Source organism: Protopterus annectens, chromosome 1.part2 (genome assembly GCF_019279795.1).
Source record: "Protopterus annectens isolate FY-2018-M chromosome 1.part2, PAN1.0, whole genome shotgun sequence".
NCBI lineage: Eukaryota > Metazoa > Chordata > Ceratodontiformes > Protopteridae > Protopterus > Protopterus annectens.
This window is the reverse complement of record NC_056727.1, coordinates 634,070,430-634,096,274: the sequence shown is the minus strand read 5'-3', so window position 1 is coordinate 634,096,274 and position 25,845 is coordinate 634,070,430. Positions and strand designations below refer to the sequence as shown.

Sequence of the window (25,845 nt, the reverse complement as noted above, 5' to 3'; positions counted from 1 at the left end):
AGCCATCTGGGCAGTTGTATTTAAAGCTTGCACCCAAGAATATTATCTCTTGAGAGGGCACTAGTTTTGATTTCTTTTCGTTTACTGTGTACCCTAGGCCAATTAGTAATCTTTTTACAAATGCTAAGAATGTCTTTGTTCTCTGCTTGAATTAGGCAGTCATCCAAGTAGGGATATATTTGAATTTCTCTTTGTCTACAAAACGCAATTACTGGTGCCAGGCATTTTGTGAAGACCCTGGGTGCAGTAGATAAGCCAAAGGGCAGTGCAGAGAATTGGTAATGCATTGAGCCAGCTATGAATCTGAGGTATCTTCTGCAAGACTGTCTGATTGGGACATGCAGGTATGCCTCTTTTAGGTCCAAAGTTACGAGCCAAGCCTTCTTGCCCAGCATGGGCAGTAGCTACTGTAATGTCAACATCTTGAATATTGGAACTTCCAGAAACGTATTTAGTATAGACAGGTCCAGTATTGGTCTCCACATTTTGCCCTTTCTGGGTACTAGGAAAAGTCTGGAGTAAAATTCTTGCCCCTGCTCTTGTTGCGGTACTTGCTGAAGGGCCCTCATATCCATGAGGGCTTTAATTTGTTTTTGTGCCTCTGCCCATTGGCAGGTCTGGCATACCTTTTGACCTTGGCAGTGTGTGAAAATGGAACCTGTAGCCTTGGGACACTATGTTCAGGACCCATTTGTCTTGGGTAACCATTTGCCAATTTGATGAAAAAAGTGCTAGTTTTACCCCTAAGGGGGCGGCCAAAAAAAAAGTGCTTGGATCTGGTAGAGGAAAGTCATTGGGACTGTTTCCTGTATAGTTGTGTTTTGTCTTCTCCACTTTTGGAGGTAGGAGCACCCCATTGTTTAGGCCTGTATGAGCCTTGGGGCTGAGATCTGCCTCTGCGACACCTGTATCTGCCTCTTTGTGGTCTGTCTGACACTGGAAAGGACCAATTTTTAGAAGGCCAGTTCCTGCTAAATCTGGGAGGCTGTACCTGTAAGAAATCCTTGACTGTTTGCATAGATTTAGCTTTGTCCTCCATTTTCTTCAACACCTCTTCTGCTTTAACACCAAACAAGGTATCATGCTGTAATGGAGCATCTAATAATTTTGCTTTAACATGATCAGGCAGATTCTGTTCCTTTAACCAAGCATGCCTCCTAATGACAGAACCCATAACAGCGGCCCTGCAGGAGGCCTCCAGAGAATCAAAACCACATTGCAAAGTATGCTTTCCCACTTGTTCAGCTGCATGCAATAAATCCTGCATTTCTTTGTTTTCTGCACATTCAGAATTTGTCAACATTTTCTGTTTAAGTAGTGACATAAGATCATGCTGATATGTAAGCATATGAAACTGACAATTCAAAGCCCTTTCCCCCCATCTGTCCAGGCCCCTTGAATCCCCATCAGAGAGGATAGGGTTTTTTTGCAGTGGAAGCCTTGACCCCTTTGGGACCCTGAGAGATAGTTTCTGGGTCAGCAGCAGGGTTTTTATAAGGAAATTTATGTGAATCAGGAAACCTGTAGTATGTCTGACTTAACTGGAGCTGGTGGTAGAGAGTCAGGAGTCAGACCGGACTCTAAAAATACATCATCTACAATGTCTAAAACAGGAGGAATAGCAAGGGGCCTGTGCTGAGGTAGTAAAAAAAAATGTGAACCTTTTCTTAGATTCTGAGTAATCTTGGCTCTCCCAGTGGAAGTGCTCCCTCATAGTATGCAGGGTCTCCCCAAAAGAATAATCCTCAGGTGGAGAGGCTGAAGGGATAGATTCTTCAGCATCAGAATCCTCATAGGGAGGGAGAGAGTATTCCTGTTCAGAAGAGGAATCAGAGGAAATGGAAACCTAATCTGAAGATTCATATTCTGTCTCTTGCCTAGGCCTCTTATCAGGAGGGGGATGGGAACCCCTGATCAAAGTAATTAGGTCTTCGGCCATTTTAAGCATCTGTTTTTTAGGAATGGAGTCCTGTCCAGGGGAATGTTGTACTTGTTTCTTTGTCTTTAGAGGTGCTTTAGTCTTTGCCTTTAAGGCTGAAGTCGTTTTCACATGTAACTGTGTAGGCCTGAAAACACCCTCAGAAGCCAATGCCTGGTCAGTGGCTCCGGACCCATCTGAGGGAATAGTTTCCGAGGGTCCAATACCTTGACTTTCCAGCGGCCTAGTTGGCTCCACGTGGGAGTCAGAAGCTGCCTGTGGCTCTGAGGTAGCGGGCGTCAGGGGCTGCGAAAGCGCCTCACTGAGAACCGGCGAACCAGCGACTGGCCTAGCTGAAGCCTAGTCGGTTTTGGACCTTGGATGTCTGTCCTTTTCTTTTTCTTTGCGCTTTTTATAAATTCCGGTAGTCGGTTGTTCCAACGGCATTATATAATTAAATCTTCTGCCGAAATAATGAAAAGCAAAATTGCACCAATGCTTAGTGTGTTGGTTAAATTTAGCACAAAACCGACAACTAGCAACGTCATGGTCATGGCCTAGGCAAGGAATACAGTAAGATGAGGTATTTGCTTCCCACAAGAAATACAATTATTAACTTTTTCTGACATCGGTCTGGAGCACGAAAAAAGTTTCCCCTACGGGGTAAATAGCTTTAACGAAGACTTCAGATCTGAAATTTGAACTTGAAATTCGCAGGAGTCGGCCGACCGGCACTTGCAAACTGCTTTTGCTTCGGGCACCGCGCGGCAAGAAAGACTGAAGAAAATGGCGTCGGTTGCATCTTTTATACCCCTGACGCACTGACGTCAGGGAGGAGGCGACAGCAAGCGACGTCGGACCAGGACTTTGGAATTCAGGCCGACTGCGGGTAGCCTGTCAGCAGGATAACCCAATTGTAATGACTGCAACAGTGAAACACGATGAACATCAAGGGAATGATCGGAGCTGAGGTCACAGCTGGGATGGAGGTCAATAGTGGCTCTGAAGCTGCTGTCAGAACTGACTGAGCAGAAATGGGGGGCGTTGGTGCCAAGGTGGAGACAGGCAAACTGGTTGGAACCAAGGTTGTAGTGGGCACTGTAATCGGAGCCGGAACAGGCGCCAACGAGGCAACCTCGGTATGAGTCACTGGAGCCAAACTCAAAGCCGAGGTGGTCGGAACAGAGGAGGCGATACGGTGCTCTGTAGAAGTCTTGTGGGCCTTGTGCTTATAACTTTTGCATCTATCACTGGCCAGTAAAGAGGGGTCTGAACGAGGACGTTTCTTGTCCACAGAAGGAGGGGATTGAGACCTCTGATGCAGAAATAGCCTCCAAAAAAGGTGAAGGAAGCATGCTCTGAACTTGTTTTGTCTTTCATTCAGCGTCCGCTGACTGAAGTTGGCAAAAATATCACATGGAGGTTTCGCCGATAAGTGCAGAACCCCCAAACAATACACACACTCCATGTAAATCACTTTTCGGGAGTTTACCACTGCAAGAAGAGCAGTGTTTAAATCCCGTAGTCCCTCACACACACACACAAAGGTAGAGAAAGTGTAGAGATAGAAAGAGAGGGAAATACCAACAATGGTATTGGGAATACCACTAGGGTAAAAAGGGTCAATACCAGCAATGGTATGAAAAGAAATACCTGTGTGTGAGTAAATAAGAGAAAAAGTTAGCAAAGTGACTGGAAAAATTCACAAATACTTATAAAATTTTGAAACATACAACACTTCGCTGGAGAGCTCGATGAAACGCTGCTATATGGCTGCGTGGCAAACGAGATCAGAGGTAAATGAGTGAAGGGCACTGTGGGTAGCAGCTTAGCTCAAGAGTTTTTGGTGCATGCAAGCTTGGTATAAGGTCGACTCGATTCCGAGGGCTCAGAACCGAACCCATCAGTGATGAATAGGAAGAAGATTAACAACTTCAGATGGATTGTTAGAGCTAGGCAGAGATATGTCTTGACTGGTTATGAAGGCCGACAAGGCAGGGGGTATTGTTACTGATACCAGCAGCTGTAACCAGAAGACAGAAGAAATGTTGAGTGACATTGTTATGAATCTAACTTTAGAAGAGATTAAGGTATCATACAACTGGTACACAGGCTTGGCTGCACTTTAAGATGGTGGTTTTTAACAGATAACTTGTTGGACTATCTACAGACACCTTCCCCCTGCTTGCCTAAATTCTCTGAAATCCTTAAGCCACATAAAAATAGAGAAAACCCTCCTTACAGGCCAGTGGTTGCTAGCGGAGGGTCCCTGATTGAAGCTGCTGCCATCTACCTGGATTTTTTTTGTTACCTTTGGTTAAGAACATTTTACACATAAAAGACTAATGATTTTTAAGGAAAATAAAAAAACTTTACAACTGATGCTGATAGCATTTTTTTAACAAGAGATTTTGAATCATTATCTACTGTACTTCCACATAATTATTGTACTGAAACAGTGACTGATTCGTACCGGAAAAAGAACAATGGCACACCATCACAACATGAAAGAACAGGTAAACTTTTGGGTATGGTGTTTAGCTACAATTTCTTTTTATATTTGAAATTACTATAAACAAAAGACTGGTATAGCCACGGGGGCAACTATGACCCCTAGCCAACATAGCCCTAGGCAAGTGGGAGAAGAATTACATTTTTAATAACAGAGAATACATGCAACATATCACAGTGTTATCTGCGCTTTATTGATGACATCTTTATTGTATGAAAAGGAGACCATTCTGAATTAGAAGATTTTATCAACTATCTGAATCAAACCACCAATGTCCTGCATTTCACCTCTTCCCACAGCCTCACCTCAGCAGTCTTAGATATGTAGCTTACTAAAGACTTGGACCAAGGTAAAATGGACACAGATCTTTACAGAAAACCTATCAGAGTAAACCTCCTGCTACATAACAGTCTCCATCCCACCAGGAGAAAATGGGTCTATACTACAAGTTTGAATGTTTAGGTGATTGAACACCTAAACATCAAACTTGTAATATCGAAAGCAAAAAATGAACGGATGATTTAACGCAGGGAAAGATTTCCCTTGGCTGTTTGCCAGATTTTGCTGTTTTGTCTACTGTAAAGCGATCTCAGAGTTGGTATATTTAGTTGGGGGGGGGCACAGCCCCCCCACTTAGTTTGGGTGTAAAGTTATTTTTTTTATTTCCATGGCCAATAGACTTCTTTCTCTGCGACGTTCGACGTTTTTAGTTTTGATATTACAAGTTCGATGTTTAAGTGTTCGATCACCTAAACATTTGATCTTGTAATATAGACCCGAAAAAATATAATGTGGTTAAATCCCAGACGCTACAGGTTGGCCAGGATTACCACGAAAATGGAACCCTTCCTTAAGAACCTAAATGATAATAAAAATGATTCTTTGGTGAGGGGAATACAAAAGCTTTATGTTAAGAAGCATTATGGAACCTATAACTGAACTAAAAAGTACAAATTCACCAGCACTTAACGATCCTTACAACAGGGTGGGACGAAAGGAGATACAGCACAGCTAGCTGGAATTTTGTAAATAACTATATGCCACTGGTGAATATCGAAATGACTTATACAAGATGCTTGTGTTACAAATATATTAGAACTGTATGTCTTGTGTATATCAAACTGCTTGTACAGACGTCTGTGTTGAAAAGGTATTTGCAAAGTGCTGTTTGAAATGTAACCACAGTGTGCCCTACCGGAAGAGAACATAAATGTATATGCACTATTGTAACTGTTTAAATGTATATATTTTAATAGTGGAGACTGAAATACAGGAGGGTAACTTCAGTCCAGCAAACATTAGGAAAAGATCTGACATTAAATTACTTTATAGCCTAGGCCATAAAGTTATCTGACAGGTTTCAATGCAGCTACAGAGACAGTCTGTACCAGGAGGATTTCTGTACGGTCCTTGGAGGGAACTAATTACTAGTCTTGAAACCATGAAAAATGCAATTGTTTTATGACTTCCAGCATCTGCCAAAGATATGAGGAAAAGCCCTTGTCTGTATATTTTTATAGGGAGATGCTAAATGAAGCCAGCTTCTAGCAATGGGGGTTTTGGCCAGGTAACTAAAAGTCAGATGACAAGAAGTGAAGTCATCCTGCAAACTATCCCAGTAATAATATTTTAGATATTCATTTCAGAAGTCTTAGTGTGACACAGTATTCCATATTCAGTCTTGGAGCTGACAAGAACCATTCGCCACATCTGCCTTACTCTAATGAAGAAAGTTCTTAGGTTATAGTATAATTCTCTTAGATTCAGTGAGGAATATACAGAAGCTTAGTTTAGATATTTTTCTTTATCTGAGACTGTCCTGCAATGTTGTTTTAAATATTTCCTATGATTTTGAACTCTGACGTCACTGTGAATACATATTTAGCATTATCTTGTTCTATTATTATTTATTATTAAAAAGACGTTATGTACTCACCATAACATTCCATGTTTGTTGTTTATAATCTCGCCTTCATTCTTGATGGTTGGGTTCAGAACAGAGCATCGGCTCTGACTCTGCCTAATACTAAAGCTCGAGAGCTCTTTACTGGCTCGAGGCGGCACCCAATCCCATGATGCTTGGCAACAGTTCCTCAGATCTTTTGGAAAAACTAATTACTAGACCAATGCAACCAGAAAAGGAGAAGAGTAAATTCAAAAAATCCTTAGTCCATGTCTCATGAGACAAAAAGGAAATCAGATAACTTTATGACCAATTCCAGAAATTCCTCTCAATCCTCAAAGGAATGGGGGGGGAGGGTGGGATGCAAGAATGAAAGCAAGATTATGGACAACAGACATGGAACGTTATGGTACATAACTTCTTTATGTTATGTTGTCCTATCTTGCCTTCATTCTTGATAGTTGGGACAGCGTCCCCAGCACCTTTTTTTCTCGGGTGGCTCAAGGGAATAAACTCTTCAGAAAAGTGGAACCAAAGGAAGCCCTGTTCCGGGAGGCCACATCTACTTTGTAATGAGTGATAAAGGTATGAGGATTGACCCATGTGGCTGCCACACAAACTGAATCCAAGGGTACTCTGGCTTGGAAAGTGGTGGAAGTTGACATAGCTCTAGTCGAATGGCCTCGAATTTTACCTGGCAGCTGCTTATGCTGAGAACTATATGCATAAGTGATGGTGTCAGAGAGCCATTTGGATAATATGACCCTTGAAACTAGTGCCCCTTTTCTAGTCTCTGAAAATGAGCCAAATAACTGGTCAGATTTTTTAAACTCTTTTGTCCTATGTAAATAGAAAGGTAACTGCATATGGACATCCATTTGGTGAAGCTTGTATTCTGCCTTGTTGCCATAGTTGGGAAAAAAGGTAGGTCAATGGACTGAAGCAGGTCTCAGAACAAACTTTGGGCAGAAAGGAAAGATTTGTTCTAAGGGAGACTCTGTCTTTGTGGAAAACTAAATAGGGAGGACGAACAGACAGGGCTCATCATTCTGAAACTCCTAGCTGAAGTAATAGCTGTCAAAAAGATGGTCTTCCATGGAAGGAACTTTAGGGGGCAAGAGAAGGCTGGCTCGAATGGAGGGAGAATTACCAGATTTGATAAGGCCAGTATGGAGCGATGAGAATTAGTTTGCGACTCAACAATTTGGCTTTCTGTAGAACTTTGGGTATTAATGGAAACGGGGGAAAGGCATAAAGAAGTCCGGGAGGCCAATCGTGAACAAGTACATCCCTTGGTGACTTCCCTGGAGGGTGGATTAGGTCAAGGTCACTGCTGCATTTGGAGTTCATGGGCATGGCAAAGTGGTCACAGTAAGGCTGGCCTCACTTGTGAGAAATGTGGTTCGCAATTTCCTGTTTCAGGGACCACTCGTGAGGCATAAGAATTGCACGGCTTAATCTGTTTGCCATCATGCTGGATTTCCCCGGAATGTGCATTGCAGTTAGAAAATGTTGACAGGAATTTGCCCATTGCCATACTCTGAGCCTCTTGACACAGAGGGTAGGATCTGGTTCTGTCTTGTTTGTTGCTGTACCACTCCATGTACATGTTGTGCGTCTGTACTCCAATCGTACCTGTAGGAAGAGAGCTCTGGAATGCTTGCAACACCAGAAGCACCAATCTCATTTCTGGTACATTTATGTGCAAATTGTATTCGCGTTCCTGCCAAGTCCCTTGGACAGTGGGTCCCAGATAAGGCCCCCCCCCACCCTATCTGGGAAGCATCCATGGTCACTGTAGCAATTGGATGGGGGAGAACAAATGATCTGCCTATCGATACCTGTGTGGACTGAAGTCACCATCGTAGGTCCTTCTTGCAGGTGTCCGTAGTAAGGATCTTGTGTGACATAGTAACTCCTGCATGGACCATTGAGAAAAGAGTAACCACTCTAATACCCTCGTGTGTAGACGCGCCAGTGGAACTAAAGTTATCACATCTGCCGCTGAACCAAGAACAAACTTTGCCTGCACTTTCCTCCTTCTGAGCAAGATCAATATCTGATGACAATGTTTGTACCCTGTCATGAGGCAGTTTTGCTACCACGTCTTTTAAGTCTGCCCCTATGAAGGTAATATGCTGTGAAGGCAACAAGGCAGATTTTTTTAAATTTATGGTAATACCTAGCTCTGAGCATAGATGAATGGTGGTGTCCCTTGCCTTGGTCAGTAGATGGTCTGTGGTGGTGGTCAGGAGCCAGTTGTTTAAATACTGAAACACCCGGAATTTAAACACTCTAGGGGCTGTAGTGAGACCAAAGGGCAGAGCTCTGAATTGGTAATGATTGGCTCACAGCCAGAAGAGTAGGTATCTCCTGGATAGCCTGTCCATCTTTATATGGTAGTACGCATCCTGAAGATCTACTGAGCACATCCAAATGTCTCATCCCAGAAAAGGGAGTATAGACTGCAGTGTCACCATCCAGAACTGCTTTTTTACAGATTTGTTTAGCTTGCTGAAATCCAAGATTGGTCTCCAGTTCCCGGTCTTCCTTGGAACTAAAAAATACCTTGAGTAAGTCCCGGATTCGATTTGGTCTGCGAAGACTTCTTGGATGACTTTTTTCCAGCAACCTTTTGATTTCTAGGGTTGCTTGATCCCTTTGATTGGGTAGAATGTCTGGGAATGATCTTGATGGAGGGGTGGAGAAGAGAAGGGTATGTTGTATTCCCTGGATATAACCGACCATACCCAGTTGTCTTGAGTGATTTTGAGTCAGGCCTTTGGGTACAGTGATCTACCCCCGACTGCCTCCAGAGGTGTACAGGCGGGCCTCCTTTCAGGAGTACTGGAAGGGCCTGCCAGAGAACGCATCTCTGTCGCCCTGGTTCTGCAGACCCCTCCCCTGCTGCGAGTGCTGCGGCTTCCATTATTATTTCCCCCTCTGCCCCTGGTGGAAAATTCACCATGTGCATCCGGCGAAGTTCTTTGGGATTTCCTGAACCACACTTTTCCACCCTTCTGGCCTTGGGATAAGGCCTGGTAGGGATGGAAAAACGTACTCCCACGGCAGAGTTTTGCATTCTTGTTTGCACCTGGTAAGTGTCTCTTTACAAAGACGAGTCGTCAAAAGGAGCGTTTATAAAGGAAGACAAAGGGTTCAGCAAACTCGCAAAGGTGCATCCAGGAATGCCTCCTCAGAGCTATTCCTGTGCCTGTGGCCCTACTTGCTCCATTGGCTGTGTAGGAGATGAGGCGCATGGAGGAGTTTACTACAGAATTTAGAGTCGCAAGCTGAGAGTTTACCTTGTCCAGCACCCCTGCAGCTGTAGCACCCTGGAGGGCATCTCCTAGCTCTTTCAGGACATCTTTCTGAAGTCGGGTAAAATGGGATAAACAGTTCAGCAACCTAAGAGTAAAGGCTGCTGAACAGAACATACGCTTCCCATATCTGTCCATCATTCGAGACTCCTTATTCGGCAAATGGACAGATGAAGTTTCAGCTAATTCCTTCTTCATGGCCACCGCCGCCACCACTATAGAATCTACTGGGACACCTTTGGCTAAGAATTACTTCTCGTCCGGGGAAGTAATAAACTTGTTGGGCCTCCTCGGAACAGGTTCCATGGATTCTGGAGAGCCCCACACCTTTCGACTGACTACGCCAAGGAGCTGGTCGAAAGGCGGAGACATCCAAGAGGTGGAGGGTCTAGATCCAAATGCCTCCAGGTAAACAGACTCATCTTCAGAAATGGACAGAGTCTTCCAGCCACCTCTCTGCTTCAGGATCTCTAAGATGTCAGAAAAGGAGACATCCTCAGAGGGTGACCGTGTGGACCCTTCTGAATCCTCCAAGTCCATATCTGACATGATAGACTCAGGGGAGTCTAAATGTTTCCTCTTACAAGTCCTCTTCAGAGTGACCTCAGAAGTATACTCCTGGGAGGTTTCAGGAGAGAGTGTGTCGCCCATTGGGGTGTCCTGGGGCACTGGCTCTCTATGCTTCGGCTGGAGGGATGGTACAGAGGTTGACACCAGTCCTTTTGGGGGGAAAAGTAGCTGAAGTCGAGGGTGGAGCAGTCTGGGGAAACCGCACGCTCATCACCTCGAAGGCATTGCGATCTTGACCCAAGACAGCCCCCGGCTCAGAGGAGCCCGGAGACCTCCACCATGCCAAGGGGGACGGCTCCGAGGCAGATGTGGGAGCCTAACTCACCTGCGCCAAAGCCCCTAGAGGAACAGTCGGATCTGACAAGGGTCCGATTTGAGTCTCCTCCCCAGACCAGATGAGGAGTGCCGGCTCCCAGACCAATCAAGAGAATATAGCATCGAAAAGGTCAGAGCAAAAGCCGGGACGGAGACACCAGATGTGGTTTTTGGACCAGACGGTTCCACTGCAAGGATCTTTAGGCACTCCGGCTCGGAGCTAGTCTGAGTCGGAGGAGGAACAGAAGATAAGGCAGGTATAGGTGTCAGCTCCACTTCCATCTGGGCTGGACTCGAGAGAATTTTGGCTAAGGCCGGTGTCCGAAGCAACTTCGACCACCTGCTCCACATCATCGTCCGAGAGACTCCTGGAGGATCGAGAGGAGAACGTGGAGGACTTATGACTACCAGCCACCGATTGCAAAAGGGGTGACTGGGACACTGAGTAGACCGGTTCCAAAGTCGGGGACTGGCTCCGAGTCGGTTCCAATAAAGCTGGTGGAACTGAAGGAGTAGTTGTCTTTTTGGGCCAGACAGTCTTTGGGTCCGAAGTTGTATGTTTTTCAGGCTTCTTGGTTGGCTCAGAATCCACAGCCGAAGATGATTTTTTGGAAGACGCCTCAGATGAAGATTTTAGAGGGCTAATTCTCTTCCATAGTCACGTCAAATGGTCCCTTGAGTAGACCCCTTAGAATAAGCTTATTTTTACGCTCCTGCAGCACCCTGGAACTGAATCCATGACACATGGAGTAGGAGTCCTGAAAATGAATTGCACCTAAGCAATATACACAGCTAGTGTGGCTATCAGTAAGTGACATCTTCTGTGTGCACAAGTCGCACTTTTTAAAGCCAGATTGCTTGGCTTTCTTACCAGTGTCCTTAGACATACCTTCACTAATTAGACAACCAAAAGGACAAATAAGTGGCAACAGTACACTTGTCAACCAGTACCCTAAAAGGCAGGAGAAAAACAATTAACACAGCAAAGTTTTTTTTTTTTTAATATATGGGGGAACAAACAAGAATAATGCTACAGGAGAAGGTCTCTAAGTTAAACGACGATCTCCTCTAGCCAGAGGAGACATCTCTAACTGAAACGATGAAACCTCAGTGAAGGAAGTAGAAAGGGGGAAGGAAAGCCTTCTAACTACTAAGGGCTAAAAACAAAGGGGACTAAAAATGAATCCTCCAAGTCAAAGGGATTAATTCAGGACAACTTAAAGCTCAATGGGATAGGGAGTAAAGAGGCCTACGAGAAACGACGGCCCACACAACAAGCTACAACCAGCGATAATACATAACAAAAAGGGAACACTAGACTATCAATGCACAAACTGTTCTACTCTAAACTATAGAAGTTAAAGGTTATGCACTAAAAAGATAGCAAAATATTCAGTGAAAGTAAAATAGTAAAGACTTTACCTGAGCCAGAGAAAAAGCAATCCCGAACCAGCAAAGCGGCAAACGAGATCTGGGCAACTTTTGCCTAGCATCATGGGATAGGGTGTAGCCTCGAGCCAGTAAAAAGCTCTTGAGCTTTAATATTAGGCGGAGTCACAACCGATGCTTGGTTCCGAACTCAACCATCAAGAATGAAGGCGAGATAGGACAACATAACATAGATGTTTAAAACTTTCATTGTGGCTGATCTGTGTAGAGATATTTAAGTTTTGAGAGTACTTGCATATTTATTTGGTGACACTGTGTGGGCCACTCTTAATAGCCTTGCTCTTGGTCAAACTACCATTTGTACTAATATTAATATCACACAGCAAGACTGGACACCCTTTGTTAAGGGCCTTAAAGAAGCTGATAAGGGGTTCTGGTGGCAGTGGTAACCACCTTATAGTCTGGGTAGAACGGAGCATAGCTAGTAAACCTGTGCCAGCCTTTCCTCACGTAGGTAGGTGTGTGCACGTGCGTGTGTGCGTGTATGACTGCGTAAATCAAACCTCAAAGTGTGTGTGTGTCAGCTACTTGGGCAGGGACACGAAGCACTGGTTTGACAGAGTGTGTTGGAGGACTTGGCTTGGTACCCTGGCTAAGGTCTCAGTTCTATAGCTGTTCCAGTGGGGAGTCTTATTGGGGATCTGGAGAAAGAGGGAGAAACAAACTCTGGATTGACAGTGGTCTCTGTGTGCTCTTAAGAGAAACTGCACTAGACGCAGACGGCTGCATCTGGAAATACTGTGTTTGTACTTGACATCCTCTCAGTGAACATCCCCCACTGCTGCCAGTGGTAAGGCTTGAGGCTCCTTGATTACTGGCCCAGTGGAGGGTCATCACAGAAGGTTTTAAAGAAATCTATGGACAACAAATCTAAAGACAGTTGTATCTTGACTTTTACTGTTGACTATCACAGCATAATTAATATTAGACAGAATTGGGCTATAAATTACTGAAAGCTCGTATCTAATAGACATCCTTGGAGAAGCTCTTTCCTTTGTGTATAGGAAAGCCAGAAACATTAGAAGTTGGGTTGAAGGCAAGCCCAAACCATTGGATACATGCACCAATAAGTGTGGAGCCAACTGCGTTTTTTTTTGTCAGCACATACAGGAGGGAGATGGCTCTAATTTCGGAAAGATGGCTCTAAGTGCAAGAATAATGCACTGGCTCAGCACCTTCAGCTTGATAAAAGACATACTGGCTTTAAATTTCAAATTATTGATCATATGGACCTTTTGGAACTGGAAGGAGACATCCCTAATCTTTTAGAAAAATGTGACTACTGTGGCAGCTGAAACTGAACTCGTTTAGAAAACCGTGTCTTAATTATTACTGCTCCATAAAAAGCACACTAGAGCTCAGAAAACTGCACCACTGTTTAAAAGACTACTAAAAGTCTGATGTGGGACTAATTAATGCTGACATTACACACTAATGTTATACATGCTAATATTGTTATAAGCAAATATCAAACGTTGTAAATATTTTACAATGAAAATAACTGATATCGGTACTGTTTTCTGACACTTATACTCATTTAAACTAAGCACTTTCTTAGTTAGATGCCACACTTGAACAGATCCCCAGGGCCTTAATACTCTATTTTTAACATTTTTCACTGCATTTCCACCTTAGGAATTATAGCTGTGGTTTTCAGCCTATTTAGGTGTTCACTTGTAGATTTATATAAATGTTTATTAATATTATACGTTTTTACACACAAACCTGATGAAGTTTTATTTGGTACAAAAGCAATCTTTGTTAAAAGTTTTTAAGTTTATAAGTTATGAAAATTTATTATGAAAGATGCCTAGTGGTAGATTTTTTTGTTAATTAGTAATTTTGTTAGTGATATGGTTTCCTAATTAATAAAGTTTTGATTAGTAGGTTAGCCTTAATAAGTTGTTCTTATATATTTTAATTTGTCTCTAGCTTTTAGTTTCCGTTCTAAGTTAGCACAGTCTTGGTTTACACAATGGTATTAAAGAGGAAGAGGGACTTGGTGAAAGGAATGAGTTTAATGCTTTTACTGCTTTTAACAAAACCACCCTCTGTAATCACTCCCTTGCTCCAAATAACCTGATTTTCATTAAACTCAACTAGGATTGGCTTGTTTGTGTGTTTCATTAAAGGATATTCCATTTTTAACAACTGTGGACTACCTACTATTTTATTACTTTGTAGTACGTATTTTAAAGTTTCATTTTTATCGGTGAACTAGGTGCATAACATATTTCAAGGAGTGAACTTCACACCCTCCACATTGAGAAGTTTCTGCTTGGTTTGTTTTTTACCCAGTACGAGTTGCATACTGGGTTTTCTGAGACTTTGAGGGATACCACACATTTTTCCTTTTGAATTTTTTAAAAATCTGCCAACTGATTACACTCCCAAAACACATGTTCCTTATCTCTTTCCGCTTCATCAAACTTCCAACATTTGATATCAACCTGAGGAAAAAAAATCTTTGTGGTCTGCTTGGGATACACAAATACACATGCAAACACATACAAGCAAAAATCCTAAACCTTCTGGAGTTTGTTGCACACTTGGGGACCATTTATATTGCCCTTCCATTGTTCAACTGTAAATTGTTTTCCAGTCTCTCTTCCCAATCTTTTCAAACCTCATCTGACGGATTCTAACAGTTACTGTGCAATATTTTATATGCCCTATTAACTAACACTTTTTAACAGAAGCATCTGTTCTAGATTCAACTAAAATCTCTACTAGAGCAGGTCTTCCACTTAGGACTCCCTAATTCTTTTCTCTTTGCTGATACTATGATATCAATCCCAGGTAGGGAAGGCAGTCTCCAGACTACAGTCCAAACGTCATCTTGGCTTCATCGCACTCAACTGTCTTTCCCTCTCATTATTTATTTCCAATACCTTGGTTCCTTTGCCAGTTTTATCCAGTTAATTCCAACCCCTCTCTCCTATTTTCTGTATGCCTACTTGTAGTCATCCCTACTATCAAAATCTTAGCTCTCCACTTTCCATCTTGGCTTCTTTCTTAGAATACTTTCTGCTACTTTAGGAGTAAAATATTCTGCATTGTTGATATTACTTTATCCAAGGATCTGCAACCAAAATCCCACTCGCTCCTTATATCAACTTCCTCCCTGCTTCATAATTATCCCTTTTCACTTTTAAATTATAAACTTCTGCTTGTATTATATATACAAGCCATAACTGTGCAGCTCTAAGATATCCCTTCAAATCAGGTAATTGGAATGATCAACTTTATCCCACTTAACTCTTGTCCTCTTCCCCTCCCAGATAAATACCTTCAACTTTTTATAAATTACTGCCCACAACTTCTGCTCTGCTTGATAAAAATATGTCTCGTCTGTATATAAAACTAAAGGGACTAAAAACATTTTCACTGTTTGTATCCTACTGCCCATAAACAATGGCTTCCAGTTTCTCAGTTTTTTTATCATCTTTTTAGTCACTTCCCACACATCCTTAGCTGCCATAACAGAAGCCTTTTTAATCCATATTCCTAAATACTTTATCTTACCATGACCCCATAAATATGGGCATTGCTGAACCAATGTGATTGTGGGTACATCATTTATAGCTACATCATTTTGTTTTATCTTTATTAATTGTATATCCCCAAAAGACTTTAAATTGTGTCAAAATATCTCACAACACTGAGATACTATTCTGTACCCCAATAAAACCAGAAAAGGATATCTGCAAATAAGCCCAACTTTTCTTGACAACCATACTAATTATACCCATGAATTTCTGAGCCCCTTATTTTCTTTGCCAATCACTCTAAATATAATGCAAATAACACAGGGAAAGAGAACATCACTGTCTGGTTCTTCTGTTCACAATCCAGAGAGGGTCCCTCCCACTTTAATTCTTGCTTCTGATCCTTCATATATCACCCAATTAACCTTTGTTATTTAATAACAGAATGCAAATATTTCCATTGCCCTACAAGTTAAATCCCAGTTTACTCTGCATCAAAATCCACCAATAAGAGAGGCATTTTCCTACAGTCTGCTTTTCCTCTGGATCATCACTGTTCTGTTAATGTTGTCAAATGTTTGCCTCCCCTCCACAAAACCACACAGATCTATACCTATCAATTTTGGCAACATCTTTGCCATTCTTTTAGCTAGTATAGATAAACACTTTATAATCATGGTTTAAAACTGAAAGGAGTCTATATGAAGCTTGGTCTGATGAGTCTTTATAGTCTTTTGGTAATATAGCCACCGCAGCTTTTTTCCAAGATGTTGGTGCTTCCCCTCCTTTTAAAAACACTGTTAAATAAAATCTTCCAGATTTGTATCACTTTCTTCCTTCTTAACTTCCAACTGTCCAAAGGAATACCATCTGTTCCTGGTGACGTTCCTGCAGATAGATTATACATCACTATTTTTATCTCATCTCCTCCTATCTTAACTATTAGTTATTGAGCTTCATCTGCCTTTAACTTGGAATAATTAGGTCTTCCAGAAATACTTCCATTTGTAACCTTTCTTGATTCCTGAGTTTCTCTGCTTTACACAAACTTTTATAAAAGTTCCAAAATATCTCTAATACCTCTATAGGATCTCTTTGTTTTCAATGTTGTACTATAGGTTTTTGTACTCAAATTGTTCTAAAAATAGTTGCCAACAACAATCTTTCTAAACTCATGCATATTATTCAACTACTCCCATATTTTCGTTTTAGCACTCTGGCTTATACAAAAATGTATTTGTGTCTTTTAATACATGACATATCCCCTTCTGCAAGGGCAGTGGAAGAAGACACTAACTTACCAACGAGACCCACTGAAGTTATGCACTCGCTAGGTAATGCACCGGAGGTAACCAATACTGCATCCATAGACCATTCCTCTACCTCCAGTAAGGTTGACAATGTTAACCTTAATACTATAACTAAACCTTTTTGGAAGATGAGAGGCGACCGAAGGAATTGCCACTACTTCCTTTTCAATTACAAGAACCGCTGCCCATCAAGGAGAGATCGAGGAGCCGTGGAAGGAGAGGCAAAGGCCTGAACAGGCAGAAGGTTCCAACACAGCAGCAGAGATTCACCAGGAGCCAAGTTTCAAAGGTTTGGTCCTGAATATATCTGACATTACTTTGACTGAGTCACAACTATCCGTTTTAAATAGAGGATTATCTTTTATTCCCACTCAGAAAACTGACTTAGCTGACATTTGAGGCTTTTTGCCAGAACACTCGCATTAAAAACTATGTTTGGGAAGTCTGATACTGTATGCTCAACTTTCTCCAAATCCAGTAGTTTCGTTCCTAAAATGCATCCGGTAGTGAATACTTTTTTTTGCTGAAATTAGACATATTTTTGCAGATGGGACTCATTGTGGTCACTATAACCTCAGCACAACTGAAAATCAGGCACTTTATGAGCTAAAATATCTATTATCTATCTATTATCTATTGAAATTAAACCTGCGGATAAGGGGGGAGGGGTAGTAGTACTCAACAAAGATTTATATCTTTCGCAAATGCTTTCACTATTGAATGATGTTGATACGTATCAGAAAATTACTGCCATACAAGCTAAAGCTATTTCTGATAGAGTGTCTGTGATGATTTTTGATCTGTTGATAGAATGTAGAACAGAAGAATTATTCAAATATTTTATTGTTGACATACCAGTGTACCCCTCTATCTATGGACTACCTAAAGTCCATAAAAACCTCAATACCCCCCCCCCCCGATGAGACCCATTGTCTCCAGCAGAGGCTGGAGTACTGAGCCTTTATCCATTTACATGGAAAAGGCCTTACAACCAGTGCTTGAGACCTGTGGCAGTGTATTAAAAGACACAAATACATTTTTGTATAAGCTATATGATGTAGTTAGGAATACCACGGAACAGTACATCTTTGTCACTATGGACATTACATCGTTATTTACGGTGATCCCCAATACTTGGGGCATTGAGAATATCAGGCATCTATTGTTCTCCAAGCAATTTTACTCTAGTGACATAGTGAATTTGATATGCTCAATGTTGGAGATTATATTAGAAAATAATGTGTTTTGCTTTGGTAATGACATGTACCTTCAGAAGATTGGCATAGCTAAGGGGACTCCCTGTGCAAATAGCTACGCCAATCTAGCTCTAGCTGAATGGGAGAGCACCTCTTCCCTGACCAATCCAACTTTTCAACCATACCTGAAATGCTATACTCAATTTGTGGATGATGATGTTTTTCTCCTGTGGACAGGCACGCTAGATGAGCTAAACATTTTTATTGAGTTTCTGAATACCACAACATCGTTTCTTAAATTTACTAGTAAAGTGTCTTCAGAAGAGATAGACTTTCTGGATGTTAAACTTAAGAAAAGTGACATCTTAGGTATTCAGACTAGCATATATAGGAAAAGGACTAGGAGAAATGCATTGCTGCATAGAAGCAGCATGCACCCTAAATTTGTCAGTAAAAATGTAGTAAGAGGACATATTCTTATAACTATGAGACTGCATAATGATGATGTCCAACTTCAGTTAGCGCTTGCTGATCTGGGGAGTGAATTCAAAGATAGAGGTTATTCACATTAGATGTTTTGTACACAGGTATCTGAATTAATGGCAGAGAAGTCTTCCAGAGGTAAACCTCTGTTTATGGATAGAATAGATAGGGCATGATAGATAGGGCATGACCCTAGTGAACAAAATAAACTTAGATTTCCACTCCCATATACTGGGGATACTGGAACATTCTGTGATGTATTTAAACGGAACTGGAATATTTTAAAGACTAAGTGAACTAGATGGATTACTGGATGATGCACCTAGGTTTTGCCTTTAAGAATAAGAATAAGAAAAATCTTAAGCGTCAACTAGGTTACTTAGATAGACAGAATAGCTATAACAAGATGTCACAAAGGAAAGGTACTTATATATGTAGGAATTGCACAGTGTGTCAATATGGGCACTCCTGCTTTAAATACACTCATATGGCTCCAAACTTTGAGATAGTGGCTACACACTACGCTGATTGTAAAACTAAGAATAATATATTTTGCTTTTTGCACAGCATGCAACGCCTGCTACTTAGGTAAGATGAACTGTATGCTTAAGGAGTGTATTCAAGAGCATTATAGGGATATCAATAATCATAAAACTACCAGAGTTCTTTATAAGCACATAGAACAAGAAGGTAGTTCACACATTTTTAAATTTTTTGTTTTGGATATTTTATCAAAAGGGAAGAGAGGTGGTGACATTACGAATCGCACTGAAGCTTTAGAACAAAAGTGGATTCTTAAATTAAATGCAGATACACCACCTGGCATTAATGAAATGGTTTCTTTGAAGCCGTTTCTTAAAGCTAGAAGTTTAAAACATTAATGAGACAGAGATGTATATATGAATCCATTTTATTCTACCTAATTTTATATATGTATTCTTATTTATATCTTTACTAAGGCAGCTATTAGTTATTCAACATGTTTCACATATTGTTATGTAATGTGTCTAATATGCAGCTACTTAGTGTGTTTTACATACGTGTGTGTGTGTGTGTATATATGTATATATATATATATATATATATATATATATATAAATATAATTTTATCATGTCTTTTCACTATATACTGTTTTTAGGTACTGTGGTTTTTTAATGACTTGATTCAATTCACAAGGTGTTAATTACTCTATGCATTTAAGCTGAGAAACTGTTTGTTTGAATGTAGTCTGATGAAGCAACCACAGAGGTTATGAAAGCGTTTACTTTGAGCTCTTCAATAAAGATTTTTTGCATTTTTTATCGAAGCACTATTGTGTTTACCCTGAACAGTCGTGGTAGTTTGGCTCTGCTCTTTTGTTGCTATACTAAAGCACATGTTACTGCCTACGTCCCCCACTTACTCAGATTGTTGTTTACCTCTATTCCCCTCCCAGATGTGAAAAATCATCATGTATGCTTTCAGAAAACATTAACTTTTAGCCCCTATAAAAAGTGTATTGGCTATCTTTAAATAAATTTAAAATTGTTCAATGTTCTATTAAGTATTATTTATGGTACGGAGGCATCTCTCATTCACTTACCATCATTTCAAACTTTTTCACTGAATGGCTTAGCACTGTAACTTTAAATTTTGCATTTCTCTCAGCAAAGAATGCTGAGAACTCTCAAGATTAATTGCTTGCACCTGCAGACAGCTCATCTTCATGTAAAACTAGTCAGCAGTGAGAAAAAAATAAGTAACAACTCTATAAATACATGAAGGAATATTTGTCATTTTCCCTCAGAACAGAATGTAAAACTGCCTTCAGCTGCAGATTTCTTGATTCCCATTGAGAAAATTTGCTAAATGAAAAAAACAAGCTAATATCCATGCAGACCCCAGAAACTTAAGAGGTTTTCATTGCTTTCATCATTTTGTATTATTTTTCAAGCCTACTTAGAAAAACACTCATTTATAGCTTAAGCCAAAGGCATTAATCTAAACATCCACTTTTGTAAAAATCAGAGAAATTATTTTAATGCTTCATGTAATATAATCATTGCTCTTTTACACCATACACACTCCCATCCCAGCATCCCATGATCACAGTATATTAATTTAAACCTGCTTCTGTCCAGCATTTATTTTCATGCTAAACTGTGAAACCTATACTTCTTAAAACTAAAAAACAAATGTTTACTTTACTAACATATACACTACCCACAAATCTAAAATACCCCAGACTATGCAAAACCGCTTTACTATGTAAATATGGAATTTAATTCATGAAATGTTTTACACAAATACTAATAGGAATAACAATTGTTTTATTTGGTTATTTTTTTCCCTTTTGGTGTCCTTATAAATAATAATGACTTAAAGTGAAGTATATGCTTTACAATCTACCCAGAAGTTTAAAAAAGTCAACAAAAGCCCACTGTTTCTTGCAAACGATGCTTTATATTCACCAATTTCAGTCTTGCTGGTCTTCCTGTTCATCTCCATCTTCTAACATCGAACTCCATCTTCTAACATCGGACTCAAGTCCAAAGTATTCCTGATTCTTTTAATCAACTCCTGTGTTTTTTTTCGGTCTCCCAAGCATTTTCATTTGAAACACTGGGAAATGTTTCACTGGCAAAGACTTCCTATGAGCTTTATTGTCAGAAGAATGAGAAGCAGAGCCCTCCTCTTGTTTGCTAGCTTACTTTTTGGTGGATATCTTTTTGTTTAATTTCCTTCCTGTTCTGCATTCAAAAATGTCAATTAACAGTTTGGGTGCATGGAAGGTGTCCTGAAGGTTTGGAAGCTGTCTGGCTGCTACATCCTGTGAAGGATAGAACCCATACAGAGCTTATGCTACTGCAGCAGTGATCATATTAATTAACATTCATTGTTCCCAAACAGTAAAAATTCTCCAGCTAGTCATACTTCTTCCCCCTACCCAACTAGCAAACACACACACACACACACACACACATTATGCTGTCAATATGGATTTTATTTACCAGAAGGCAAAGGGGCAAGCTGTGACATCTGGAGAGGTCTGCCATATGCAAAGTTATTTAAAAAATTCTATTCTTCCACTCATGCTGACTTTATAGAGTTAAATGTCACTAACAAAAAAGGAATTGCTTTGTACCTCAAGCTTAAACACTAAATAACTTACCTTCTTTTAAGTTTTGCTCCAACTACTGGAAGAGGTTTCTGTCCAATTTGTTTCCTCAGCTTTTTCAGATTTTCCTGATCAGCTATGCCATGGACTGCTGACTGCCAAGTACCATCATGAATGCTTCCACTCTAGGGGAAAAACAGAAGGAAACAATAATTAACATCAGATTTAAAATGTCCAGCAACATTAAACAGATAACCTCAGATGGATTTTTGTTGCAAATTAAACAACGACCTGTACCAGATGGGTGCTAGATCTGCTCACATCTTAAAGCAGGTTTCTGCTTTGACCATTCTGCTTTGACCATTCTGGTTCTTTTTTTCAAAATTATGTTTTGGTACAGGTTATTTTAAATGTGTACTTTGCGTGCTATTTAATATTTCTTTTTTTCTTTCAAAGCTAACAATTTTTTAGAATGTGAGGGGTGGAAACTGACTAAGAGAAGACATTATTCAGCTGAACAGTTTTCAGCTTTGCTGTCTAGAGTTTACTGAAAAGGCCAGGTCAAGTTTGTCTCAGTATTTTATATTATATATTCTGTGTGTGGGTGTGCACATGTCTGCAACAAGGAGTACCACAATTGATTTTAATTACTAAACGCTTCCAGTTTTTGATGAATGATGTCTGTACAAAGGTTGGATAACAGACTTTTTTTTTACTTGCGTGGAAAAGAAAATACAAGCTCTGTTAGTTATACTGTCAATTTCCAGAAAAGCTAGACACAGTTAAGAAAAACAAACTGAAAGAACTGACCCTGTTTTCTTAAAGGAAGGGAAAAAGCCAACCTTTGAAGTATACACACCAACAACTATTTCTAGAAAAGTACAATTGTGTAGATTGCACTTACCATAATAGCAGATGTTTGAATTTCTCACTGCTGCAGTAGCCTTTTGGCTATATGGGTTGTATCCTGCCGAGAATAAAGCAAAACGGTCAGCTTCACAGGCTCTGGATCCATCCCACACCTACACTCTGAGTGGTCACTCGCCAGCCTCTTGGATGGAAATCAGCAGTCAAAGTGTAGGACACATCAGGACTTTCTTGCCCATAAAGAGAGAAAGAGCTTACTCATTCTGAACCTCCAAAAGATAACAGTAATAAAAAACAGTGCAGCTCCTGCAGCAGTGAAAAATTTAAACATCCAATGCTATACTAAGTGCAACTTGCATAACTGCATTATGTCTGCTATCCTCACTGCTGTAGTAGCATTGTACCTATTGGGGTAGATTACCAAAGCCTATCCAACCTGGAAGGATAAGGATCCCTGAGCCCCTAGACAATGGGTCTGATAAAGCAAGCCCTGGACCTGAAAAAGGAGTCTAATTTGTACTGATTTGTAACATATAAAAAATAAAAAACAGTGAAACCTGTGGTCTTAAAACCTCATTGATGAGCTCACACTAATTTCTAAAAATCATGAAACTCCGGTAGTGTTCCAAAGCAACAAGCCTTTGTCACACACAAGCATTCCTCTTACAAAAAAAATCTGAAATATTTTAACAATGTTAAACAAATCATCTATACTTAGAAGTAGGTGTGGAAAATATATGTATTGTTTAATTTTAAACCAGCTTGTTCATGGCAACTATATAAACAGGGCCGTAAAAGTGCATTTTACAAAAGCAAGTACTCACCCCCACACATTATCCCAGTTAAGGAAAACACTACCTATTTGCAACCCATATTCCAAGATCAGGGATTAAGAAAAGTATTACATATACATAAAAAGATGTACATAAAATTACTTACTAAAATCGCTTTTGGCTAACTAATACAGTAAAGCCTATATCAGATCTGTGGCGAGAACTAAAATCAAGAAAAACACATAGCTATCCAACCATAAACACAATCAAACGAGAATACTATAAATAAGAAAATTATGTACTCACCACAACATTCCATCTGAGTTGTCCATCTTCATTTGTCCTTGACCAATGGGTTCGGGTTCTGAGAACTGGAACATTCTCTGCTGTTTCTACAGCTCGCTCAGTCCAAAAAACTCTTGGAAGTTCAACCCCACACACAATGCATCTCTCCTAGTTACCTCAATTCGAGTTTGCAAATTACAGCTAAACAGACATAAGAACAGGAGGCCTGTCTCCTGATGACACCATATCTGCTATGTAATACAAGTCAAAAGAAGGAAGTATGTGACCTATCTGTTCCACCAAAGGACATCTGAAAGGCCGGGGGAAGGCGGGAGTGGAGTTAAAGATAAATGAAGATGGGCAACACAGAGGGAAAATTATGGTGAGTGTGTAACTTATCTGAAGTTGTCAATCTTCATTTTATCCTTGACCAATGGGAGAGTCCCCAGCTACCTTAGATCTTGGGAAGACTCAAGGACGGACATTCCTGAGCACCACTGAAACAAAGGATGCTCTTCCCCTTTAGACCAGGTCCAATTTGTAATGAGTTATAAAGGTACGAGGAGAAGCCCAAGTTACTGCTGCACAAATGTCATCCATGGAAGCTTGAGATTGGAAAACTGCTGATGTAGCTATATATCTTGTAGAGTAAGCTTTTACCGGTTTAGGCTAATCAATCTTTTTGTCATAAATAAAGGATATACAGTGTTTTAGCCAGCTGGCTAAGGTCACTTTGTTGACTGGTTTGCCAATTTTGGTACTTGAGAAGGAAACAAACAATTGGTCTGATTTTCGATTATCCTTTGTTCTGTGCAGGTAAAAACGTAACTGCGAACATCCAGTAAATGAAGGGAGTATTCTCCTTTAATGGGAAAGTTGGGAAAGAATACTGGAAGATTAATAGTTTAATACTGGTGCCCAACACTTCTGTAGGATGAAATGAGAGATTCGTCCCTAAGGCAACTCTGTCTTTATGAAAAATCAAGTATGATGGCTTGCAAGACAAAGCTTGAATTTCAGAAATCCTCCTGGCCGAAGTTATTGCTACAAGGAATAAGGTTTTCCAAGATAAATATTTTGATCACATTCAGCAGAAGGGTCAAAGGGGAACTGAACACTGGACTGTAATACTAGGGTAAGATCCCAGGGAAGAATAGGATCCTTATAAGGTGGTTTCAACAAGAGAGTTCCTTTTAAAAATACATAGCTTATGCGAAGCTAGGGAATTATCCCCAAAACCATTATAAAAATTAGAAATCGCTGCCAGCTGGATTTTAATAGTAGAAGAGGCTCCTGCATCAAAAAGAGAGGATACGAATTCTAAAATTTTTTGATGGGTGCTGAAAAGGGGGTCAATATTCCTTCTGCGGGACCAAAAGGTAAATCTCTTCCATTTACTAGTAGAGAGTTTACGGGTGGATGGCTTATGAAAAGCTAATAAAATTCTACATACCAGGGAAGGAAGGTTAAGTTACCTGGCAATTAATGGAACTGGAGGAACCATGCTGTCAACTTGAGGTTCAGGAAATTTGGTTGTTTCAAATCCTCTGGATGAGACAGGAGGTCTGGAGTTGCATCTAGAGTCAAAGGTTCTTTTATCAGGTAAGGCCAGAGAAAGGGGAACCATATTTGTTGAGGCCAATAAGGGGCAATGAGGATCACTCTGCTCTAAATCCTTAGGGCTTTCTGCAAGAATTTTGGAAAAAAAGGAAATGGGGGGAATGCGTACACAAGTCCAGAGGGCCAATTGTGTAGAAGAGCATCCCTGAGTGACTCCCCTGGTGGGGGGATTAGGATGAAGTAGCTGCTAGTTGCTGCACTTGTTCAGGGGAGAGGCGAAGAGGTCGCAGGAAGGCTGACCCCATTGACAAAAAATAATTTCAGTCACTCTTGAATTGAGAGACCACTAGTGAGGTAGAAGAACAGATCTGCTCAGTTTGTCTGCTATCACACTGGAGCTCCCTGGAATATGCGCTGCTATCAGAAATCAGTTGAAAGAAATCACCCACTGCCACACTCAGAGCTTCTCAACACAGAGGGTAAGATTTGGTTCCTCCAGGTTTGTTGATGTACTGAACTACTGGCATGTCTGTTTGAATCGCAATAGTTCCTAGAGGGAGAACAGTTTGAAAGGCTTGCAACGCTAAAGCACTGCTCTCATTTCTAGGACGTTGATATGTATACTGGCCTCAATGGGGACCAATTGCCTTGGACAGTCTTGCCCAGATAATGCCCCTTGTCCCTTCTGGGAGGCATCTGTCGTTACTATGGCCTTGGGTTGCTGTGGAACAGAAAGGTGGCCTAGAAGAAAATCCTCCAAGTGCATCCACTAAGTTAGATTTTTTTCTGCAAATATTG

At 40.6% G+C, this 25,845-nt stretch overlaps 1 protein-coding gene across 1 annotated transcript in view; it reads right to left on the bottom strand.

Moving 5' to 3' along the window:
- SCCPDH (saccharopine dehydrogenase (putative)) overlaps window positions 1–25,845 on the bottom strand; it is a 283,335-nt gene that overhangs the window by 77,552 nt on the left and 179,938 nt on the right. The window contains exon 5 of the mRNA XM_044060187.1: window positions 21,617–21,747. Coding sequence (XP_043916122.1) covers window positions 21,617–21,747 — 131 coding nt within the window. The remainder of the gene's footprint in view (window positions 1–21,616; window positions 21,748–25,845) is intronic.